This window comes from Camelina sativa, chromosome 16, assembly GCF_000633955.1.
Source record: "Camelina sativa cultivar DH55 chromosome 16, Cs, whole genome shotgun sequence".
Taxonomy (NCBI): Eukaryota; Viridiplantae; Streptophyta; class Magnoliopsida; order Brassicales; family Brassicaceae; genus Camelina; species Camelina sativa.
Genome location: NC_025700.1, coordinates 3535913 through 3554189, shown reverse-complemented (window position 1 = coordinate 3554189; position 18277 = coordinate 3535913). Strand labels below are relative to the sequence as shown.

General features: G+C 36.3%; 3 protein-coding genes and 1 pseudogene across 8 annotated transcripts; 1 reads left to right on the top strand and 3 right to left on the bottom strand.

Annotated features, from left to right (window-relative positions):
- Window positions 442-3145, bottom strand: LOC104753306 (annotated as a pseudogene).
- On the bottom strand, window positions 4333-5152 carry LOC104749594 (glycine-rich protein 23-like). The gene has a single exon (XM_010471259.1). The coding sequence runs from the start codon at window positions 5071-5073 to the stop codon at window positions 4534-4536; it is 540 nt and encodes a 179-aa protein (XP_010469561.1). The 5' UTR covers window positions 5074-5152; the 3' UTR covers window positions 4333-4533.
- LOC104749593 (transcriptional corepressor LEUNIG_HOMOLOG) lies at window positions 7347-12838 on the top strand. Of its 6 annotated transcripts, none has more exons than XM_010471254.2 (19): window positions 7347-7502; window positions 7689-7797; window positions 7908-7961; window positions 8069-8166; window positions 8314-8423; window positions 8525-8805; window positions 8888-8966; window positions 9072-9183; window positions 9416-9465; window positions 9550-9828; window positions 10263-10337; window positions 10465-10692; window positions 10868-11012; window positions 11086-11201; window positions 11332-11481; window positions 11563-11715; window positions 11794-11913; window positions 12133-12330; window positions 12467-12838. In XM_010471254.2, exons 3-19 carry the CDS (start codon window positions 7930-7932, stop codon window positions 12608-12610), a joined length of 2370 nt encoding a protein of 789 aa, XP_010469556.1. In that variant the 5' UTR covers window positions 7347-7502; window positions 7689-7797; window positions 7908-7929; the 3' UTR covers window positions 12611-12838. The 6 variants fall into 6 exon arrangements, with proteins under 6 accessions (XP_010469556.1, XP_010469560.1, XP_010469559.1 ...); XM_010471258.2 differs by having other exon boundaries at window positions 7686-7797; window positions 10874-11012; window positions 11092-11201; XM_010471257.2 differs by having other exon boundaries at window positions 7686-7797; window positions 10874-11012.
- LOC104749592 (cytochrome b5) lies at window positions 15115-16891 on the bottom strand. Its single transcript, XM_010471252.2, has 3 exons — window positions 16659-16891; window positions 15736-15802; window positions 15115-15631 (listed from the first exon to the last, which is right to left on the bottom strand). Exons 1-3 carry the CDS (start codon window positions 16743-16745, stop codon window positions 15381-15383), a joined length of 405 nt encoding a protein of 134 aa, XP_010469554.1. The 5' UTR covers window positions 16746-16891; the 3' UTR covers window positions 15115-15380.

Here is an 18277-nt window from a genome sequence, read left to right as displayed (position 1 = left end):
GGTAAGATTTAAATTGTGATCAAACTCTTTCAAATAGAACCATTTACCAGAATTAATCACGCTGTTGGGGTTTGTATATGTACATTAGGTCTTTGTGCTCGTGGTGATGACCTGAAATTCTTTAATTTCTAATCAAAGATCTACTGTTGAGTTTGTGCTGTTTCTTTCAGTCTCCTAATTATTGTTTCTTTGATGATGCTAACTAAATTAATTGACCTATGTATATATTATCTACGGTGTGAAAACAAATTAACACGGAGGATAAATCTGATAGTGCCATGCACAGACGTTTGTGAGTTAATATGATGCATATATTATTATTCAAAATCACATTTTTTTAATTTCTTTTTTTTTACATCAAAAGACATTTTTATTACTTAGCTAGAGTTGGTGTAACAAACCACACGTAAACAGAAAATTCGCCATTAAAACAAATAGAACAAAGCATCTGACAAAGATAAAACAAACACAAAAGAAACTTTAATTACAAGACCAACAAAAACTTGACAGACAACCAAAGGATAAAACTAAAAAACGAAATAGTCCTAACGGTTTTTGCGTTTATTTAGACAAAACATCTTGGCGAGCCACTCCGGCTTGTATGAAGCAATGACTTGTGCTATTACCAATCCAAGCAACACTCCAGACCCGTACCCTATTGCCACTGCTTTCCAGTTCAACACTTCTTCTTCTTCTTTATCGTCTTCTTGCTCATGGTGTTGCAACGGAGGTGCACTAGTGCTGAAGCAAGTGTCATCCAGAGGGAGACCACAAAGCCCTGCATTCCCTTCAAAGGAGGATTTAGCTTGCCCAGTAATCTGTGTACCTTGTGGTATTTCACCCTTGAGTTGGTTATGAGACATTTATGAACGCCAAAAACGAGAGGCTCCCGAGTCCATTAGGAATAGTCCCCGAGAGTTGGTTTCTTGACATGTCTAGTGACTCGAGCTCCTTAAGATTGGCCACAGACAGAGGAATATGGCCTGAGAAGGCGTTGTTCGATAGGTTGAGCGCAATCAGTGCCTTCAAAAGACCAATAGATTCAGGAATCTGTCCTTCCAGTCTGTTCCCAGAGAAATCAATGGTGGCAAAGGAAGTGAGAACATTCGCTTGCTCCATGTGTAAACCTTTGTATTGTAAATCCATATAATCCATATACATATACCCATAGGCGACTTGTTCGTAGAAAACCGTCTCGTATGCCATATATAAACCCCCATACTCATTCATTGGGCTTGATGATGCTTTCCAATTCACAAAGTAATCAGATATCTCAAATATCCGCAGCTCAGGAAACCCGAGAGGGCCTTGACGAGGAGGAGATATAGCACCACAAAATCTGTTTGATTGAAGGGTAAGGACTTGCAAATTCGGTAAAGCTTTGAGCCAGAACGGAAACGTGTCTTCAATTTTGTTGTTTCTAACGCTTAGAAACTTAAGAGATGAGCAATTCAAAAGAGACCTTGGAAGCTTCCCTGTTAATTCATTATAGCTAACATCGAGTGTCCGTAGAGAGGCACCGACACGAAACACATCGGGGATACTTCCTTCGAGGTTGTTGTTCCGGAGATACACAAGTTCCAAATTACTCAAACATTGAGGAATGGGACCAGTAAAGTTGTTATAAGATAGATTAATATCAGTGAGAGAGCTTTTGTTGCATATTGAATGAGGTATCGGACCAGTAAAATTATTTCTGCCCGCATTGATGACTTTGATAAAGAGTGGTAGATTAGGAAAGGCTCCTTCAAACTTGTTTGAATCCAGAAATAATAACCTCACTGATGAATTTACTAATCTTTCTGCCGAACCTTGGAAACCTGTAAAAGAATTATTTCGAAGGACCATTGACCTCAGACGAGGAAGGCTCCATAACCACTCAGGGAATTTCCCTTCCAGTCTATTGCTGGATATGTCTATATACTCCAACTTCTTAAGGGTCCTTAAGATGCTCGGGAACTCCTTGATATCGCAGTACGCCAAGGCCAACATTTCCAGGGTCAACGGGATGTATGAATCTGAACTTAAACTGTCCGCAGATATACTGTTGCCGGAAAGATCGAGAGACTTCAAATATTTTAGGGAGGAGACGAGGTTTAAGTCTATTGGGTAGCTTGTGTTTAGGAAAGAAAGGTCAAGATACATAAGATTGGTGAGCTTTGAGATAGACTCTAGGATTTTTCCTTCAAAATGGTTAACCCCAAGGTACATGAACCAGCAAGATTGTTTCCACGCAAATAAAGTTTTGATAAGAAAGGTAGAGTGAGGAGAGAAGAAGGAATGACTCCAAAAAAATTATTATTTGAAAGGTCTATTGCGGAGAGGTTGGTTAAATTCTGTACAAGTGGGAAACTACTATTGAGCTTGTTTTGGTCAAGCTGCAAGTTAGTTAACCGGGTCAGGTTACTAATTGTGGAAGGAACTTGACCAGAAAACCCATTAGAGGAAAGAAACAAGTACTCTAATCTGTGGAGGTTGCCAAATTTGGAAGGGAGTGAGGAACTAAAGTTGTTGAAAGAGAGGTCAAGGTAACGTAGGTGGTACAAGTCAAAGAGACTACTGTTGGGATTGAGAGTTCCGGATAAGTGGTTATATGAAAGGTCTAAAACAGCGAGCTTGCTTAGACTCCGCACAAGTGGGAAATCACCAGTGAGCTTGTTATAGGAAATGTCTAATTGAGAAAGCATGCTTAGGTTATTGAATGAGGAAGGAACTTGGCCGAGGATGCCATTAGAGGAAAGAAACAAACCCTCTAATCTTTTGAGATTTCCAAACTCGGAAGGGAGTGAAGAGGAGGTAAAGTTATTTTTGTGGAGATCAATGTAACGAAGCTGATGAAACCCGAATAGGCTGCTGCTGGGCTTCAGAGTTCCACGGAGACAGTCCCTTAGCTGTAGCACTGTGATGGCACCCGTCGAGTTATCGCACCAAACTCCATTAAAGTGGTCATTGTGGTTGCAGCCACGGGTGTCAAACTCGTTCAAGAACTGTGTAAAAGCTTGAATCTGGTGGGGACGACAGGCCACAATACCAGTAAAACGAATTTTTAAAGTAAAAATGCTTGCATGGGAGACGCAACAGAGTAAAAGTAGCGAAAGAAAATGCAAATGCAAAAGCCACTTCGACATCGTTGTAATGAAATATTTTTTAGAAGAATGATTTTGGATTAAGAAATGTGAGAGAGAAGATGGGTATAAATACAGATATGTGGTTTTTGCACTGGAGCACAACAATTTGACTAAAAAAAAGTTAAAGCTACGTGAAGTCTATGACTCATGTATTCGGGATAGTATTACAAAAGAATGGTTAAGCCACTTAAATCCTGAAGTGATTTCTACGTTACTTAAAAATCTCTTAACGTATAACTTGGGATTGGAACCATTCCGTTGACATATAATGTCAATCACATATATATGTTCAAGATTACAAAAATAAATGTAGCCCAAAAACACATAGGATAGGTTTGTCGAAGTATTAGAATTAGAGCTATGTGAAGTCTTTGTATTCGGGCTTGAAGAAAAGTATTGTTAAACAGCTACGTGCCACTCAAATCATGAAGTGTATTCCACGCTGATTGAAATTTCGACGTATATATAGCTTGGAACTGGAATTGTATGAGTATGAAACTTTTCACATATGTTCAAAATTACAGAAATAAACGTAGCATAACGACAAACACATTGGATACGTTTGTCAGCTTGTGGATCGAAGACTTTTGTGCAATGGTTGGAGACGGCCTTATTGTCGAGAGCAACGATGGGAAAAAGCCGAGAAGATTACAGTTTATGAGAAGATACTTGCCAAGTAAAAAGCACGCGGATTAACACCTACATAATTGGTTCGAATTCCTTATTTATTAACCTTAAGCATGCTATCCATTTTAATTTGTTAAATTTTATGTGATACAAGAGTTTGCTACTCAAAAGTTTTGCATTGTAGAAACTGAATTTGAGATAAGACATACTCATGTAATGTGTTTTGAACTTTGGATTGGATCAAATAAAATTAAAAACACATCGTGATTGATAGTCGTAAGCAAGTATATATAAAATTTAACAAGTCTTGTAAGATCATTTTATTGACAAGTCTCTTCAGAGTACGTATAAGATTTGTATTGGAAATATGAGAGTAAACATAAAACAATCACTTATTAACTGAGTGGTTGATACAATTGCGAAACTTTTGAGACAGACAGCAAACTTTTGTATCACATAAAAATTCAACAAGTTAAAACGAGTCTAAGTTATAGTTTTTTTTTGTTTTAAGTGTAAGTTATATAGTTAATCTAGCTAGAGTAATAAAATCGTTTACCCTTTCTGTCTACTACTTAAATATCCTTGTAATCTGGCTTTAACCATTTTATTAACCAACCAAAGCAGAACATACGGAATCAGCATACAATGAGACTCAAAATAAAAAGAACGACATACACAATTGCTAATGTATCATTTTATTTTGTAATAATCAATTATCATTAATTCTTCATTTAATTAAATAATATAGCAACGTACGAATGCATGAGCATGAGCCTCATCAGTGATGGCCACCACCACCATAACCTCCTCCAAGTCCTCCCCCACCGCCAATGCCTTTACCAAATCCACCACCGGCTCCACCGCCGAATCCTCCTCCGCCACCACCACCAAATCCTCCTCCTCCTCCAGCACCACCACCGCCTCCAAGTCCTCCTCCAGCACCACCACCGTATCCTCCTCCAGCACCACCGCCATATCCTCCTCCTCCTCCCAAACCACCACCGCCACCTCCGCCTAGACCGCCTCCACCGCCTAAACTGCCTCCTCCACCCAAACCACCACCGCCTCCTAGACCGCCACCGCCTCCTAGACCACCTCCGCCTCCACCTCCTAGACCGCCTCCGCCGCCCAAACCCTTACCATAACCCTTCTTGTAAATGCCATGTTTGTGGAAGAATGGACGAGGTTTGTGTAGGAATGGGCGAGGTTTGTGGAAAAAGTGTTTGTCGTCGTTAACCTCAACATGTCCGAACGCAAATTCGGCAACTAGAGCGAGTACAAAGATAAACACACACGCCTTACGGGAAGTTAAACCCATAACTAAGAGTAGTTAATTCCAACGAGTTTTATATGGTGGACATGTAAGAGAGAAGACAGTTGTGTCAGTGAAGCTTAGTCTTGGCTTGTATTTATAGACATATCGTCCACTCGTGAGTGCATACATACTTAAACCGGTTTTGCTTCTTTTATTTTGTAAATTAAGTTTAATTCTTATCAACTCTGGTTTCGTTAGTCGTTTCTCTCCATAATACATATATGCTACTTTTAAAATTGACAAATTGTGCATATGTTGTAGTCTAACTATTTAAAGATCTGATATCTTAACGAATGTTGTGAAATGTAGACTAATGTCAATAAACATTTATGCATTCAGAGTTGAAATGCTTGGTTTAAGTATCACCGTGAGGAAAACTAGGAAACCGGCATCGATTGAACCGGACGGCTCAACCTGTGAATAAAAAGAGAAAATAATTGGTTGAGTATACAATTAAATGAGGTCCAACCTGTCATTGGACAATTTATTTATGTCTGCCAACTGCCCAGTTGATCTCATCCAACACAACAAGGAAACGAATTCAATTGCATTTGAAATATTGAAGAAATAAATACTCCCTCTAGTTTTTTTTAATTGTCGTTTAAAGTTTTTATACACAAATTAACAAATTAAGAAAAGTATTAAATTTTATGTTTTGCCCTTTATTAATATATTTCATAATTTTTTGATTGGTTAAAACTTAAAACTTTAAAACAGCAAAAATATTCACCAAACATCTGCATTGAAAATCTAAAACGACAAGTATTATGAAACAAAAATTAAGTCCCAGAACGACAATTAAATTAAAACGGAGGGAGTAGTATATATATGTGATTATATGCATGTGCACATAAAGTGAATTGGTATATCACGGTTTCTATTTAAAAAAAGTTTTGGGGGGTGGTAAAACCTGAAATTGAAGATTTTCATGGATTTGTAGAGCAAAAAGAGAGGAAAATATATAGTGTATATATCTTCTTTTTCGTGTATTAAAAATATAAGACGTACGTTCCAACACTAAATGAATAAATTGTGTCATTATAAAAAAAAAAATGATCTATAAGGGCTATTTTGCATTATTCAAACCCTGAAAATGTGATCACATTAAGTGAGAAAAGGTAGTGATCTCATTTATTGTGCCATTAAATGGTTCAAACCAAACACATATTATTAAACCTTTCACTCTCCAAACTAACAAAGATAGAAAAACAGATAGGCTTATATGTTACATGCATCATCTACACATTTTCAGAAAAAAAATAAAGTTTGAGGTTGATGATCGGTTTTAAGCATGTGAGCCTGTGAATGTAGATTTTTGTTTAAAATTTGGTTTGTTTTGGCTGTTAGAATAATAGTTGGGACTAAAACTTAATTTAAACTCAACTTCAAAAACAACTGATTTAATTTTGGTCTAGAAGAAATTTAAGAAATACCTTGAAGACTCTAAAGCACTTTTAAGTGTGGATTTGTTCATTTCTAATTATGATTTAGTAACAAAAATTCTGCCAAAATAGACTATTATGCTATGCATTGTTTTCTAAAATTTTGGATTGGTTCTATTGAGAATATGCAATCTTTTGGTTACCGACCACAAGTTATAATTAGTTTTTTTTTTCTCTCTCTGTCTCTCTCTCGCTCTTAGCATTTTGGATAAGATTCGTAAAACATATCCAGTTGATCGGTTTATATAAGTTCGAATCTCACCGCAATATACAAAGATTTAACTAGTATTTCGCGCAAGTTTTCTTGTTGAACTTCTAATAAAGCTATAACTAGCTAAAAGATAAAATATGGCGGTCTGTAAGTGTACATATATATTATTGACCTTCTTATAGAGCAATAACTAGATAGATTAAAGACGGTGGAATGATGTGTATTATTGATGCATGAGTCTATATAAGTATATGGAATATGGACCATTTTGTTTTGTCGTCCTACCATACCATGTGATCTTTATAATAATCGTCATTAGTTTACTAAGCTCGGGACTTGTTCTAAAATGTGTTGTTATTATTCTATTCTTACTCCATAAATGCTACATAAAATTTGAGTGTCCCCAACAGCTTCTTTAACTTTCTTCTAACTACATTGACGGTTTCAACTTTCAAACAATAATTTTGTTTTATTTCAGCCCCGTCTTCGAGTTGACTTTAGGATGAAGTCAACTAAAGGCCCAATAATAAGCCCATTTAAACACAAATATTGAGGCCCGTTAATAAACATTTTTATTCATGGTATCCTAAAAGCATCAAACCAAACATAGAAGTTTTTTTTTTTAACATTCATTTTTTTTTTTAAGTATTCTCTGATCTCTTTTACGAAACTCTTCTCAATCTGATTCTGATCTCTTTCTCTCTCTCTCTCTCTCTCTCTCTTCCAGCTGTTTCATGATCGATTTACTCTTAAGTTACAGCTGATTACAACAATTCACTGTAATCTCTCAAGAACCCTAGAATCCTTTTTTTTTTTTTTTTGAATTGTGATCCGTCATGTATGAATTCGATTACGTTCTTTTATCAATTCGACGAATTTTCCCAAAGTAGTAGTAGTCGTGTTCGCTTACAAGTAATTTAAACCTGATTGATTGATTTTTTTATTTTATTTGTATGTTGTAGTAGTAGTAGCAATGCTTGATCTTTGAAGTTACTGGAAAATTTGAAGATCGAATTAGGGTTCTCTGATCTACCTGGAATCTGCTTTGCTTTTGTTTGTTTTGGGCTTTTTCAGGTTTGTTTTGTTTATTGAAACTATCGAAAAATTCTGAGTTCAGATCATTTTTATTTGCTTTTTGGATTGAAAAAATTTGACTCAATTTTTGTATTCTTACTTATATATAGCTCGAGATATTGGGCTGAAGCTATGGCGCAGAGTAATTGGGAAGCTGACAAGATGTAAGCGATTTTTGTGTGTTTTAATTAGAGCTTATTTTGTTCAATTCCCAGATTTCTTGTTTTTTTTTTTTTGTTCTTCTTACTTTCATGTGTTTGGGTTTTTGTAGGCTTGACGTTTATATATATGATTATTTGGTGAAGAAGAAACTTCACAATACTGCAAAGTCGTTTATGACTGAAGGGAAGGTTTCACCTGATCCAGTTGGTAATAATATTTCTTTCTTGTTCCACTTAAAAATCCTTACTTCATTTTGAGTTTTTTGTTATGTTATTGTTTTCTTTGTTCTTCTGTCAATCTAGGCTAAGTTACTGATTAACTCTTTGGATTGTTGCTGTGTGAATGATGATGTAGCAATTGATGCACCTGGAGGGTTTCTTTTTGAGTGGTGGTCTGTGTTCTGGGATATCTTCATTGCAAGGACAAATGAGAAACATTCAGAGCCTGCTGCTGCTTATATTGAGGTGGCTTCCTACTCCCATCAAGGGAGATATGCTCTTCTTTTTTTTGTTTATTACCCTTTAGTTTCCACTTTAATAACTGACCAGTGGCTCTGGAATTTTAGGCACAACAAGGTAAAGCGAAGGAGCAGCAAATGCAAATTCAGCAACTTCAGTTAATGCGACAAGCTCATATGCAACGTAGAGAACCTAATCACCCTTCTCTTGGGGGTCCAATGAATGCTATTGGTTCTGAAGGGATGATTGGACAGTCAAATGCTAGTGCTTTGGCTGCAAAAATGTACGAGGAACGTATGAAGCAACCAAATCCAATGAACTCTGAGACATCCCAACCCCACCTTGATGCAAGGATGGCCCTTCTTAAATCAGCTACAAACCATCATGGGTAAATTGGCTCAGCTTTTTTTTTTTTGCTGTCGTTTTTCCTGTCCTCACACCGTTGACCCCTTCTCATTCTGTAAAAACAGTCAGATGGTCCAAGGCAATCATCAAGGAGGTGTTTCGGCAGCGCTGCAGCAAATTCAGTCGCGTACTCAGCAACCCACTGTAACTACTACTTGAGCACCTTACTTTATGACTGTTCAAATCTTCTAGCAGACAAGTCTCCGATCATATATTTTGGGTGTGCATCTGAATCTCTTGTACGTGCAGGAAATCAAAAGTGAAGTCAATCTGGGTACATCTCCGAGACAACTGCCAGTGGATCCTTCTACAGTGTATGGCCAGGGAATTCTGCAATCAAAGCCTGGGATGGGGGGTGCAGGTAAATTTATCAGTGTAATGCATACTGGAGTATATGCTCACCTAAAAGATAATTTTGGTCAATACTGGTAGCATGCCTTCAATTTGACTGTGGACTCCAAAATTAACGTATCCCTTATGTGAAAAGTTATGATAAATTACAGTGGGTGTGATATGCTAATGGCCTCATGAGAACCTTTTGCTTACAATTTGTTAGATCAATTCTTATGCTGTTGTGTTTTTCCCTTGTGAAGAATTAAACCCTGGAGTGAGTGGTCTACCTTTGAAGGGGTGGCCATTAACTGTAAGTCACTGTGTTTCTTCTCTGAATTTATTTGTTTGTCATTACAAGCTCAGATTTTGCTAAGTTTCTTGACAAATGTGACAGGGCATCGAGCAAATTCGACCAGGTTTAGGTGGGCCTCAGGTTCAGAAATCTTTTCTACAAAATCAAAGTCAATTTCAGCTCTCGCCGCAGCAGCAACAACAACAACAGATCTTGGCTCAGGTTCAAGCGCAAGGAAATATGACTAATTCACCCATGTATGGTGACATGGACCCTCGAAGGTTTACAGGATTACCTAGAGGAAACCTAAATCCGAAAGATGGACAACAAATTGCAAATGATGGATCTATAGGGTCCCCAATGCAATCAAGTTCGTCAAAGGTGAGACTTCTTCTCAAATCACCAAAAAATGCATATCCCTGTTAGATGCAGTGGCATTCTATCATCTTTTTCGGGTAGCAGAGAGAACGTTCCACATTAAACATCTCAAATTTTCTTTGTTCGGTTAGATGGTGAAGTTGGATCATTTCCGATACTTGCTCGCCTGTTATATGCTTCAAAATTTACTCTTTTGGGTATCGTGTAACTGCTGTTACTTTTCATTTGAGAATCTGTAAGATAAATGTGTTTGTGTTATCATAATGTAGATCTATGTAGGGATCAGAATTTTGTTTCTTCTTGTTAATCACTTGCTCCCATCAATCGAGAAAACTTATCTGTTTACTGCCAAACGTGAGGACTTCACTGCTAACATTTTTATCAGTCAAATGTTTTTTCTGATTCCATTTTTCTGTTGTTTATCCGTTGGTCTATAGCATATCAGCATGCCTCCAGTACAACAATCTTCTTCCCAGCAACAAGATCACTTACTATCCCAGCAATCACAACAGGTACTAATTTGTGGATCCAACCCCACAAGTCTTAGACCCCCTTCAGTCATGTGGTTTGAACCAACTTAATATATTCTTCATTGTCTAAGATGATTGAGCCACAACTTCATTTTTGTGTCTTCGATAGAACAACCGCAAAAGAAAAGGGCCTTCCTCTTCTGGTCCTGCTAACAGTACAGGGACAGGAAACACAGTTGGCCCATCCAACTCGCAGCCGTCGACTCCTTCAACACATACCCCTGTTGATGGAGTTGCTATAACTGGTAACATGCACCATGTGAATAGCATGCCAAAAGGACCAATGATGTATGGTTCTGATGGGATTGGTGGTCTCGCATCATCAGCAAATCAACTGGTATGTTTCTTAATTTCTTAGAAGAATGATATCAACAATCTAGTTTTGTTCTAATAACATCTGGCTGCAGCATGCAGTTGTGTTGTGTGAAAGAAATTTCTTAGCGGCTTATGTATATTTTGCATAGACTATGGCGCCGTGTTTCTTTCAGTTTTCTTATGATAAGAATTAATAGCTGCAGGATGACATGGAACAGTTTGGAGATGTGGGAGCCCTAGAAGATAACGTAGAATCATTTTTGTCCCAAGATGATGGAGATGGTGGAAGCTTGTTTGGCACCCTAAAGCGGAACCCTTCTGAGCATACCGAAACTTCAAAAGGTATTCTAACCCCCCAATGATAAACAGGCCACTTGTAGTTGATATATATATACTAACAGGTTCCTCTTTCTAGTGTCAGCTTTCAGTTTCAATGAGGTTAGTTCTATAAGAAAAAGTGCCAGTAAGGTCATATGCTGTAACTTCTCTTCTGATGGGAAATTGTTGGCTAGCGCTGGACATGATAAAAAGGTGCAGCATCTTAATTTCGGAGATGCGGTTTGCTTATAAACCTGTATGACCCTAAAACATTTATAGAATTGGTAACTTTTCGTTTGGTTAAAAACAGTTAATGTGGATGCAAATTTCTTTTTGTCAGTAGGTATTTATTTGGAACATGGAAACACTACATGTTGAGAGCACGCCGGAAGAACATGGTCATATCATCACAGATGTTCGGTTCAGACCTAATTCAACTCAGCTGGCAACGTCATCATTTGACAAAACTATCAAGATCTGGGATGCTTCTGATGTATAATAATAATATATGTCTCTTTATATTTGTTACCTTTTTTCGTGTTCAGCTGTGACTAACAATTACCAATTTGTGCAGCCTGGTTACTTCCTACGAACAATTTCGGGTCATGCTGCACCTGTTATGTCCCTTGATTTTCATCCTAAGAAAACCGAGCTTTTATGCTCTTGTGATAGTAACAATGATATTCGTTTTTGGGACATCAACGCTTCTTGTGTTCGTGCTACAAAGGCAAGCCCCTGATCCTTTGTATGGTTTCTCTGCGAATTGAAACTCTGTTTGCTAAATCGTTAAATTTTCAAAGCACAGGGGGCTAGCACGCAAGTACGGTTCCAGCCAAGAACAGGACAATTGTTGGCTGCAGCATCCGAGAATATTGTGTCAATTTTTGATGTTGAAAATAATAACAAACGGATCCACATGTTTAAGGTACAGCTGAAGATTATATTTTTGATGATTTTGATTTCCCCTGGGGTAATCCACATAAAATACTTTGTTTTCTACTTTCAATACTTTGAATCTTCCAAGACTAGTGTGTTTTCTTGTTGGATGCCTTTGGGCATATTGTTAACCATCATTGTTACTCATAGACTCCATCAATCTTAATTCTTTTTGTATCTCATGGTTTTATTACTTTTGATCTGTCAGGGACATTCCACAAATGTACATTCTGTTTGTTGGAGCCCAAACGGTGATTTGGTAGCTTCTGTTAGTGAAGACGCTGTAAAAATATGGTCACTGAGTTCAGCAGATTGCATCCACGAGCTTTGTAACAGTGGAAACAAGTTCCACTCTGTTGTTTTTCACCCTAGCTTTCCCAATCTCTTGGTCGTTGGTGGCTACCAGGTATAGTAATCTATGTCCCCATGAACAACACCAATCTGTGTCATAGAATATCCAGTAGTCTCTATGTTCACCTGCGTGATGATATGAGTTTTACCTCTCAATTGATTTGACTTTGGTAAAACGAATCTTGTGACAGACACTGGAGCTGTGGAACACAATGGAGAACAAATGTATGACGATAGCGGCTCACGAGTGTGTGATCTCTGCCTTGGCTCAGTCGCATTCGACGGGAATGATGGCGTCTGCAAGTCATGACAAATCCGTAAAGATTTGGAAGTAGAATTATTTCGATGTTCTCGAAAAAGAAAAAAGAAAAATACGAGAGAGCTCAGGACTTTTTTTGAGTCTAATTCTTTCTTTAATATTTACGCCAATAAGTTGAGTTTTTTTTTTTTTTTTTTGAATGGGTTTGTTTATGACAAAAAAAAAAAAGGACTTGTGATAATTCGAACCTTGGCTATAAGATCCTACTTATTTTGGGATTTCTCTTTTCTTTGTTGCTGTGATCTTTTAGTAGTGTTCAGAGGGAGTAAGAGAGAGATGTAAGTATTCTCCTAAACCGACTAAATTGTTGAATAATTTCTTTTCTTACACTCAACTAAATGCTTATTCTAAGGTCTCTGGCTCTCTACGATTAGCTTATAATTACACTTTACTTTAAGATGATGAATACAACAAAGCTCTTAACATACATATCGAAACTATACCATTACCAAGTAAATTAGAACTTCGGGGATTAAGGATGAGTTTTACCTGCTTAGGCTTTAATTAGGAACTTTATCTTTTATCTCAAAGGGTTATTTGTTTACTGAACTTTTAACATTTTCGAAATATAGAGTTGTTTTAAGAAAGAAAAAAACTCACATTTCTATTTTATACTATAAGATGAAACCGTAAACGGAAATGTGAAACAGAAGCAGAAGTAAAAAGCACGGTTACGTTTGTGTCTGTTTTACAATATACAAACACGTCTTAACTTGAAAAACAAAAATAAATGTACTTTTTTTTTCTTGGACATGAACTTATTTCGTTTTGTTTATTTTTTTTGTGTGTAACAGTAGAGTGGTTGAATGAAACATTAACTTAATCTATCTTTAGTTTCTCAATCAATATTACCTACTCAAACCTTTACACGATAATAAGATATCTCCTAGACTCCTCCTACTCTTATTCATATTTTTCGGAACTGCTTGAACTTTGATATTCCATCTTTAATCTAGGAGTCAAGAAGATTCTCAATATCAAATCCCAAAGAAGATCAATCTAATTCTCTGTTCCGAAAGTCTTGTATTCATTTAAATTCAATTAATTTGGTATTCATAATTTCATACCAAATGCTAGTTGTATATCACTATCTTAAGCTACAATTAGCCGACAAAAGAAAACAAAAAAAAAAAAAAAAAAAAAAAAGACANATCCAATCCACGCAAATGCAATTAGCAGAAAACAATTAATTAACTTTGTGAAAGTTGGTAAGTCTAATAAGCACTAGAAGTAGAAGTTGACCTTCCAAATTAGAATTAAAACGTTTTAAACCTACACTGAAATGACGATCCTCGTATTAATTTTAGGTTGCGTAACCGTTCCATCTTTCTTAACGTTGTGTGACTTGTGACACATATTTGAACCGAACTAACTCAATTTTTTTTAACATTATTATAATAAATAACAACAAAATACGTCATCATTTCTATTTATAAATATCTAAATGATTACACTCAAGTTCTAAATTATAAAATTTTCCGAAAATAATAAAAGTAATTAAAAAGAAATAAATAAGCAAAGTACAGTGTACATTACTCACAGTAGTGAAGAAGCAGCCACCTGAAAAAAATATTAAATATTTCTTTTTTCAAAACACACACAAAAAAAAAAGAGAGAAAAAAAAAATAAAAAAAAAAAGAGACAGAGAGAGAGAAGAGACGAAAGACCCCACAGAGCACTCATCTTCTCAACCCTAACTCTGATTTCTCTCTCTCTTCACAGCTCTCTCCCAATCTCTCTCTCTCTCTCTCTCTGTCTCTGATGAAAAGCGTCGGAAAATGGGGAAATACATAAGAAAGAGCAAAAGTGTTCGAAAAAAGATTCTCTTTCTCTTTTTCTCTCTCTCTTGTGGTGAGTCCATTGTACTTTCCACTTCTGTGAATTTTGTGCCCACTATATAATCGTAAATTTGTAATTCGTGCCCACTACATATCATGATGATCATCATTAGTATGGTGATCGTCTTTTTTTGATCAATCATCGCAAACTTCGTCGCGTTTTTACTTGTCACAAGATTCGTTTTGTGATTTGTATTGATTTGAGCCTACACACGACAACGTTTTGGAACAGTCTACAGTTGTCAACTTGCCACAGAATACAGTCCAATCCAATGCAGCTTAAATATGAAATTTATTGCTCTCGAAGTTACAAGTATCGAACTTTGTGTCTGTGGTTGCGAGTTGCGGCCAAAGCGGTGTAAAGAGGTACAAAGGAAGGGTCCCACGGTTGCAGAAGGTGTTTTTTGATTCTTCGTGTTGGGATATGGTTTAGTGAGCTCTCAAGTCACTAACTGCCACACACTCTATCAAGTAACTGCCAAATTTAAAACGTCTCTTTCTCTTCGGAATTCGTAATCTGTTGTTTTTGTTGTTTCTCCTTTTTTGCAAAGTTGTTTAAGCGTGCTCTCAAGTTACTACTAAGATCATACCCTTGCTTAGATACTTCTCTCGGCTACATTTTTTTATCTAAAGATTGTATGATCTCAAACAATACTAAATTAGACTTTCAAAACAGCTCATAAGTCATAACTTCGGTTTCATTATAGATGAGAGATGTCATTAGCTGCATGAGGCAAAACAAAACCACCAACAAGACTGTACTTCATATGCCGTTACATCATAATATTAAAGAAATTGTCCAAGAAAACACATTCAAACAACAAAATATGGGAAACAGAGACAAGAACAAAGGGAGAGGGCTTTGAGATTTGTCTTTTCAAAAGACTTAAATCTTTCTCTCTATATATTTAAGATATATGGTAGTAATGCTCAGAAAAAAGGCGAAGCCTACCCTGATTTGGTGTATATGCGAATCCCGACTGCTAAACCGAGAATGGCAAGGGGTACGAGGAACTGGAGGATCTTGATAATGAACTCAGAGGTCTTGTCTTGATTGTAGTGAGGCTGTTTAGGAGGTGTGTATTTGACTTTCTTTGGGATTGTTGTCTTATCAATCTCGCCTACGTAGTACTGCTCCATCATCTCTCTTGCGCTTTCGCTGTGACCCACGTCCTCAAAATCATCCGTTGCATCCTTACCTGAAAAGAGTAGAAGGATCAAAACATACTCCACCACTAAGTGAATTCGGCGTTTAAGAATCAAGCGCTGGGAGAGCAGGGTGATAGTGTGTGTTTATACAGACCTGTTGAAGACAAGAGAACATCATCCCCACCGGGATGGTCTTCAAGGAATTTGGTCACATTGTACACCTGCATTTTAGCAAATGTTTGAAGATTTCTAGTTAAAACAAGAAGTTTAAAACAATAATGAACTTATAAGGCTTATGATTCTAATATAAGATACAAGAAATGGTAATGGCGATGTGTCCGTGTGCATATAACTCGAATAAGCAAACAGTAGGAACAGAAAGAGGGAGGGATACTTGAAACAATGTACTCTCAGCAACCATGCCTAAAGGTAGATTTGGAGGTTTCTGAACATAATAAAGGATTTTTTCAATGTATATAGTTAAAACTCCGAAAAAATGAAAAGAAACAGAAGCTACTCATGGAACATACATACCAACAGGTTGAAAGTATCAAACTTTCTTATATGCTACTGATCTCACAAACCAATCAATGAGGAAAACAAGATACAATTTCACTATCAAGGGAGGCTCAAGGGTGTATCTAACAGATTCCTTAACAAGTTTAATCATTACAAACCAAAATGATCAAGCTTCAATGGAAAATAGTGATCGACACGTGTCAGTAATCCATTCCAAGAGGCAAGAGAGGTCAGTGTATAAGAAATCAAACATATTTGTTTGGTTTAAGTATAAGTACTCTATAGGAAAAGAAGAGCTATGTCTACATTTCTCCATCTTCAATTCCAAACTTGAAACTTTTCAATTAATAAATAGATCAATAGAACTAAAATCTTTAGCATATGTTTAATAGCTACAAACTTTTTCCACTCTTCCCATCTAAAAAACATATCATTCCGACATACAAATCTAAAGACTTCAAAAGCTTAATCTCATGCAAACACAAAAAAGGTGGCATTTTTAAAAAGCACGAGATCTCTTATTTGAGAGGGTGAGAACAAGGAGAAAGAAGAAAGAACCTTTCCATTGATGACAAGCCAACAGTCCTGAGGTTGATTATGCTCTGAAACTTGTGAAAGTGTGAAGATCTTTGCTTCGTCTCCCATTGTTTGTTTTGATTCTTTTGTCTACTAGAGAATAGACCCACCAAAAGAAACCTGACACTGTGATTTTAAAGCTAAAAGCTTTATACAAAATAGAGAGATTCAAAGCTAAAAACTTTATACAAGGAGCGAGAGAGAGAGAGAGAGTTGTTGAGTTAAGGACCAATTTGATGAAACAGTTGGAATTCCGGTTTAGTTTGGTTTGTTCACTAAGGAATTGGATTATGAGCTTCGGTTGGTATGAAAACCGGTTTAGTGAAATAGGAATGTGAATTTATTTATCCACACATAATCTGTAAACTAATCCTTGTTCAATTTTGGCCTTATGGTATTCACCTGACGAATTTTGGAAACATTGTACCAAATATTTGAACCGATGTGCTCAATGGTCTGGTATAGTTTTCTATTTCTGGTCGGTTGGGGTGGGTGGAGTAGGTGGGCAGTGCAAATGTTGCGGTTGTGGCTCTCTAATTCTGCCTTTTTTTCATTCAAGATTGGTAGGTGACTGATGTGTGCAATAAATTTAATTATTATGGTCTAAGAATTCTTTTTTCAAAATTATTATGGTGCTGCTTCATACCAACTTACCATATTTATTATGGACCTTTTTTAACTTCTTTCTCTAAAGCTTATATATAAATTGTGTATATATTATCTGGTGTTGGTAGTTTAACGGATGATTAGAAAATTGCAATATTGCATGACCGGATTCGTTTGGTAGAAACTATTGTTTCACCTTGGCCTAAATAACAATCATACGATCACGATGCATCATGATCGATTCAAAAAACAAGCGGATTAAGCAAAAGGCTATGGTCACCAATTTAATTTAATTTTTTTTTTTTGAGGATGACATGTTTCAGAGAACGTAATAGTTGTACTTTTTAAGATCATCGTATCTTATTCCATCACTTAAAAAAATTGTTATTTAGGTTTTAAATGATTGGTCCATACCCTCTATACTAAACAATATGCATTAATAATTTGGTATGATAAAAACTGTATCATGGAGACTATTTTTAAAATAAACAAAAAAAAAAGCAGATAGATAGTTATATTTTTGTATGGAATTACTGTTCCCTCCATACTAATATATGTTTTATTGGTTTGGACTTGGTTCGAAGTTAGTATGAAATATATCAAATAAGGGTGTGAATGGTAGAAAAATAGTGGATTTGTCCGATTTTAGTCCGGTTTGGAGCGTACCAACCAACCATTCATAGTGTTAGAAAATAATATTAATAAATTTTACATATTAAATTGAAAACATATAAAAGAAAAAGTAATGATTCTTACCACCATTCTCATTGTACTGTACTAAAAAGTTGAATATATTACTGAAACAAATAGCAAGGTCAGGAAACTACCAATCAATTTTGTAAAAGCAATTGGGCTTTTTCGTGAATCTAAACAATATTGGGATCCATACAAAATAACACAAAACTTTGAGACTATATCGTAAGGAAGTTATACATTCGGGGTAGTTTCTAATATCCTGACTTGTTCGGTAAGTCTATAAATATTCGTAGTTTGCA

Coding starts and splice junctions, on each gene's coding strand:
- LOC104749592 (XM_010471252.2), bottom strand. CDS start 16,745: ATGGGAGACGAAGCAAAGATCTTCACACTTTCACAAGTTTCAGAGCAT. Junction 15,803..16,658: donor GGCTTGTCATCAATGGAAAG/GTTCTTTCTTCT, acceptor GCTAAAATGCAG/GTGTACAATGTGACCAAATT. Junction 15,632..15,735: donor TGTTCTCTTGTCTTCAACAG/GTCTGTATAAAC, acceptor TACTCTTTTCAG/GTAAGGATGCAACGGATGAT.
- LOC104749593 (XM_010471255.2), top strand. CDS start 7,930: ATGGCGCAGAGTAATTGGGAAGCTGACAAGAT. Junction 8,806..8,887: donor TCAGCTACAAACCATCATGG/GTAAATTGGCTC, acceptor CTGTAAAAACAG/TCAGATGGTCCAAGGCAATC. Junction 9,829..10,262: donor TGCAATCAAGTTCGTCAAAG/GTGAGACTTCTT, acceptor GTTGGTCTATAG/CATATCAGCATGCCTCCAGT.
- LOC104749594 (XM_010471259.1), bottom strand. CDS start 5,073: ATGGGTTTAACTTCCCGTAAGGCGTGTGTGTTTATCTTTGTACTCGCT.